General features: G+C 31.7%; 1 protein-coding gene across 2 annotated transcripts; it reads left to right on the top strand.

The window, feature by feature from the left end:
* The first annotated feature begins 482 nt into the window (after positions 1 to 482).
* Positions 483 to 4,520, top strand: UGP (UDP-glucose pyrophosphorylase). Of its 2 annotated transcripts, none has more exons than XM_090172041.1 (11): positions 483 to 724; positions 1,943 to 2,071; positions 2,125 to 2,415; positions 2,485 to 2,618; positions 2,675 to 2,743; positions 2,805 to 2,938; positions 3,017 to 3,206; positions 3,275 to 3,371; positions 3,440 to 3,685; positions 3,751 to 3,855; positions 3,919 to 4,520. In XM_090172041.1, the coding sequence occupies exons 1-11, from the start codon at positions 698 to 700 to the stop codon at positions 4,024 to 4,026; spliced, it is 1,530 nt and encodes a 509-aa protein (XP_090028167.1). In that variant the 5' UTR covers positions 483 to 697; the 3' UTR covers positions 4,027 to 4,520. The 2 variants fall into 2 exon arrangements, with proteins under 2 accessions (XP_090028167.1, XP_090028166.1); XM_090172040.1 differs by lacking the exon at positions 483 to 724 and adding an exon at positions 1,131 to 1,254.
* Positions 4,521 to 5,003: the final 483 nt, after the last annotated feature.

The following is a 5,003-nucleotide window of genomic DNA, read 5'->3' as shown; positions in this document are numbered from 1 at the left end:
ATTATCTTGAAATTTGCAGTCTATAGTAGTGTAACAACTAATTGTTATGGGACAAGTTTTTTTTTGCTCAAATTTTGGGGTAGCCCAAAATAATAATAAAAATCAAAATAGTATAACTATTCAGTATAGCCATTATTCTATAATATGCGAAAAAGGAAACGTTATTTATTGAGTACAAATAGGTTATTTCTATTTCAATAGACAATTCCTAATATAATATTTTACTTCTCCGCAAATATTAATAAAAAATTGTGTCAAGGTTTTCTGGTTGATGGACCTTCAAATATTTTTGCCAATAGATAATTGAAAGATACCGATTTAAAAAAAAATAAGATAATGGTTTTTGCAAATCAATATACCTATTCAGAAGATTTATTGTTACATAGCTATTAAGAGGCGGCTAGAGGCCTAACCGCGCTAGCAAAAAGAAAATATATTATTATCACGGTCACCCACTCGCCCAAAATAAAAATTGGTTTTCGAGGGGGATGAAACACCTAGCGGTAACCCTTTAATGACCTTCTATCTTAAGTTTTTTTCTGCGGAATTTTTAACTTGGCACACGTGACTGGCTTGACTGGCTTGACAGTGGCCGACTGGAAACACAAATTTATTTGAAGTCGAAGGACGTTTCTTCTGTTTACTGTTCATAAAATTAAAAATTTATAGAAAACTACTATCGTGTTAAAGTCGCAAAATGCTAAGCCACGCAGAAAAGAAAGCGGTAAGAAATTACTTCTATTTGCATGGCCAAAATAATCTGGTTGTCTACAATAGCCAACTACTCCTGACATTGGCCTTAACATTCAATACTTTTGATAACGTAGATATAAAATATACGAATATAAATCTGATAAACTCCTCCAAACTATAAAATCCCCAAACCCATTCTAATTGTTTCAATGCATCCTTGAAATTATCAGTATATATGTTAAATATTATACTATTCAACTTATTTTTCCATGGCTTCGTTAATGCATAAGTTTTATTATTTATCTAATGAAGGGCAAGAGATCATATGTTGCCTATCATATTTTCTTCGTAGATTATGAGCCTGTTCGAGCGAAGTAGATAAAACATTCCATCATATCTTGCGGGCTTAAATTTCGAGACTGTAATGAAGTATAATTTTTGGGGCATTCGGGTGATAGCTAGCTTCCTGTTAACATATTGGAAGGTACATTTAAAATAAATAAAATGTCCAATTTGGAAGCCCACTTGCAATATGATGGGTTTGTGCAATCAAACAAACGCGTGAGTATATCAAAGAAATATTTTTCTAATTATCTTTCCCATTTTAAAGTAATGGGTTTACTTTTAAATGTTATTCATGGCTGAATTTTTATACACTTGTAAGATACATAAACAATTAGACTTTGTTTTTCCTGACCTCCTGCTCAAAATGATTATTAAGAATATAAGTACATTATCTTAATTCATTTAAATGAAGCATTTCTGAAATGCAGAAAATTATTAATTTTTGGTGAGTTGTGTTTATGAACAAGGTAATCATGGACTCACGAACGAAAGGGGGGGTTTCATTCTAAAACATCTGGATAGCTTTTTACACCTACATTAATTTTTGCTTGTTTATACTCAGCATGTTACATTGATAAAATAGTATATATAATTTTTATTTTCCTATTTATTTTACGTACAAGTTAAGAAATTCGCTGTTATATTACCATAGTATTATTTTAAAATGCACGGTGAAAAGGTAGTTACTAATGGGTTTAGTTGTAATTGCTTAAAAATGTTAGACACTGGTAAGTACAAAGTGAGTAATCCTATTTTGTACATGTGTTTTTTGATGGATAATAGTAAGAGATTTTTCCAGTTGGCTTCTTTTTTTTAATTATGGGTGGTTCTAAAAGATTGTTTATTAGAGCCTGGTACCCCCCGTCTTAACATGATTCAAACAACGTACCAATTTATTCTTTAGATGTATATGCATCAAAGGAAAACTAGTGATACAGCCGCATTCAAAGAGCTTACAAAACGAGATGCTCAAATCCAATTGGGTCAAGAACTGGAGAAATTATTGCATACTGCTCCAACAACTGAAAAAAATGTAAAATTTGTCGTTATGAGATTATTTAAAATGGTTAATATTTTTTACTTTAGAGGCTTGATGAAGAATTCAAAGGGTTTCAACGATTATTTATGAAATTTCTCCAAGGGGTAGGACCCTCAATTGAATGGGAAAAAATCGATGCATTGCCAGAAAATTCCATTTGCAACTACGCAAACTTGGAAGATCCAGCAACTGAAAGAATTCAAGAAATGTTGAATAAATTGGTTGTCATTAAACTTAATGGTGGTCTCGGAACTAGCATGGGTTGTACGGGACCCAAATCTGTTATTACAGTTCGTAATGATTTGACATTCTTGGATATGACTGTTCAACAAATTGAGGTAAATGGTCGTCCTTAAGTCCTTGCTCTATACCAGATAAATTAAACTTTTTATTTTCTTAAATTTCAGACTCTTAATAAAACTTACAATGCTAATGTTCCTTTAGTTCTAATGAATTCGTTTAACACCGAAGAAGAAACTCAAAAAGTTTTGAGGAAATATCGTGGATTTAGAATCAAAATTTACACTTTTCTTCAGAGCAAGTAATAATTAAGAAGGAAATATTTGTAATAAGGACCAAAATAACTTTTATTTCTAGATATCCCAGAATAAACCGAGAGAGCTTAATGCCAATAGCCAATTCATACAGCGAAGAAGATAATGAATCGTAAGTGTTAATTATTTAAAATAATAATTGCGAAGTATTGAAAACTTTTGATTGCTTTTAGTTGGTATCCACCTGGCCATGGTGACTTTTACGAATCCTTCAATCAATCAGGTTTACTCAAAGAATTTATCGAAGAAGGACGTGAATATTGTTTCATATCCAATATTGACAACTTGGGGGCCACTGTTGATCTGAGTAAAGATTTAATATACCAATAAAACACATGTTTGCTATGGCGATAAAAACACCTTCAATTTAATTATAAAAAAATAGATATCTTGAATTTCCTTTTAAACCCTGCAAAAGTTCCTCATCCAGAATTTGTAATGGAAGTTACAAACAAAACTAATGCTGATGTAAAAGGTGGTACTCTGATTCACTACGAAGGCAAACTAAGGCTACTTGAAATTGCTCAAGTGCCGAAGGATCACGTAGATGAGTTTAAAAGTGTTAAGAAATTCAAGTAATTTTGTTATTTTTGGTGATTCAAACAATTCTTTTGAAACTAATGCGAGTGAACTGTACTCTTAGGATTTTCAATACCAATAATTTGTGGATGAAATTGAGCAGTGTTTCTGATTTGGTTAATCATGGTGGCTTAGATATGGAAATTATCGTTAATCACAAGGTAGAATTATTTTTTTCCCCAAAAACTTATGATAAATTGTCAATTATAAGCTTTTCATTTTATCGTAGCATTTAGATTATGGCGTTAATGTCATTCAACTTGAGACTGCTGCTGGTGCTGCTATGAAAGATTTTGAAGGTGCAATTGGTATTAACGTCCCAAGGAGGAGATTTCTTCCTGTCAAGAAGACGTCCGATTTATTATTAGTTATGAGTAACTTATACAGTATGAAAAATGGTTCGCTTATCATGAACCCAATGAGGCCTTTCCCGACTGTGCCTCTAGTGAAATTAGGAGATAACCATTTTGCGAAAGTAAAAATAATTTTTTTTATTTTCTATATAGAACTATTTTGATTGTTTTATATATTATTTATCAGGTTCGAGAGTTTCTAAATCGCTTCACTAGCATATCTGATATGTTAGAATTGGATCATTTAACAGTGTCTGGTGATGTAACATTTGGAAAAGGTGTTACGCTGAAAGTAAGTTTTAATGAAAAATAATTATTTTGGCACCAGTTTGTACAAGTGTCAAGTTACGCGTAGGGCACTGTCATTATTATTGCAAACCACGGTGAGAGAATTGATATTCCAGCTGGAGCTATTCTTGAGAATAAAATTGTTTCTGGAAACTTGAGGATTTTGGATCATTAAAGTAGCAACTGTTTTGCTTATAAAAGAATGTAAGTTCAAAGACATATGCTCGTTGCCAAAATAAGATTGAGCTAGTCATTTATGAGGAGAGAAAATTTTATCAGCCCTCTCATGGTACCCTTTAGTCGATTTTTTTGCCATATCCTTATTAAATCATGTTACTTATACTTTTCAAAATTTGTTACTATGCCTTTTGCGTTGTTATACTATTTCTTTTAAATCTTGTTAAACATTTAAATATTTTTATTTCACTCCTAAATATTTAGGCACAGCTAATTACTCTTGATTGATTTTTACTAAACTCGAGAGTTTCATGATTGTGTACTTTAACAACAAGGGGAATTCTCCATTCCCCATCTTGTTACGCAGTTATTGTTTATGTACACAAGTTGTTTAAATTGATTGTTTCTGATGTTGATAGTATAGATAGAAATATGCAGATAGTTTGATGGTAGAAATCTTATTTTATTAATAAAAATCACATGAATTTGAAATGCTTTTATCTAACTTCATTTATGTTTGTTACTCTCAGAATTAAATATCATTACTGTTATTGGGAAATTATGTATACCAAGAACGTATATAGGTTACTGAGAATGTAAGAGTCTACCGTCATAGCCAAATAAGGCTCTCTCATGTGGAAACTAGGCATGTGCGACAGTGCGAGCACTCGTTCGAGTTTCGAATAGAGTACTCAACTCGGACTCGAAACTCTAAAACCATTAGAAAAGAAACTCGAAACAATTTGAAGCCAAGGCTTATTTTTCGAGTACTCGAGAAGCTTATTTTAAACAAGTCCCAACTCGCGAGTTTTCCAAATGAACTCGAAAATCTCGAGTTTTAAAAATAAGCTCAAAACTCGTGAGTTTTCAGAATAAACTTGAAAAATATTAGAATTTATTTTGAAAAAGGTATAAAACTACAAATATAAAACTTTGGATAGAATTTCAAAGTGTGTAGATGCACAAAACGAAAAT

The sequence above is a fragment of the Leiobunum rupestre genome, chromosome 4 (assembly GCF_980474605.1).
Source record: "Leiobunum rupestre chromosome 4, qqLeiRupe1.1.hap1, whole genome shotgun sequence".
NCBI classification, from domain to species: Eukaryota; Metazoa; Arthropoda; class Arachnida; order Opiliones; family Sclerosomatidae; genus Leiobunum; species Leiobunum rupestre.
Note: the sequence above shows the minus strand (reverse complement) of the source record. Positions and strands in the feature narration are given on the sequence as shown.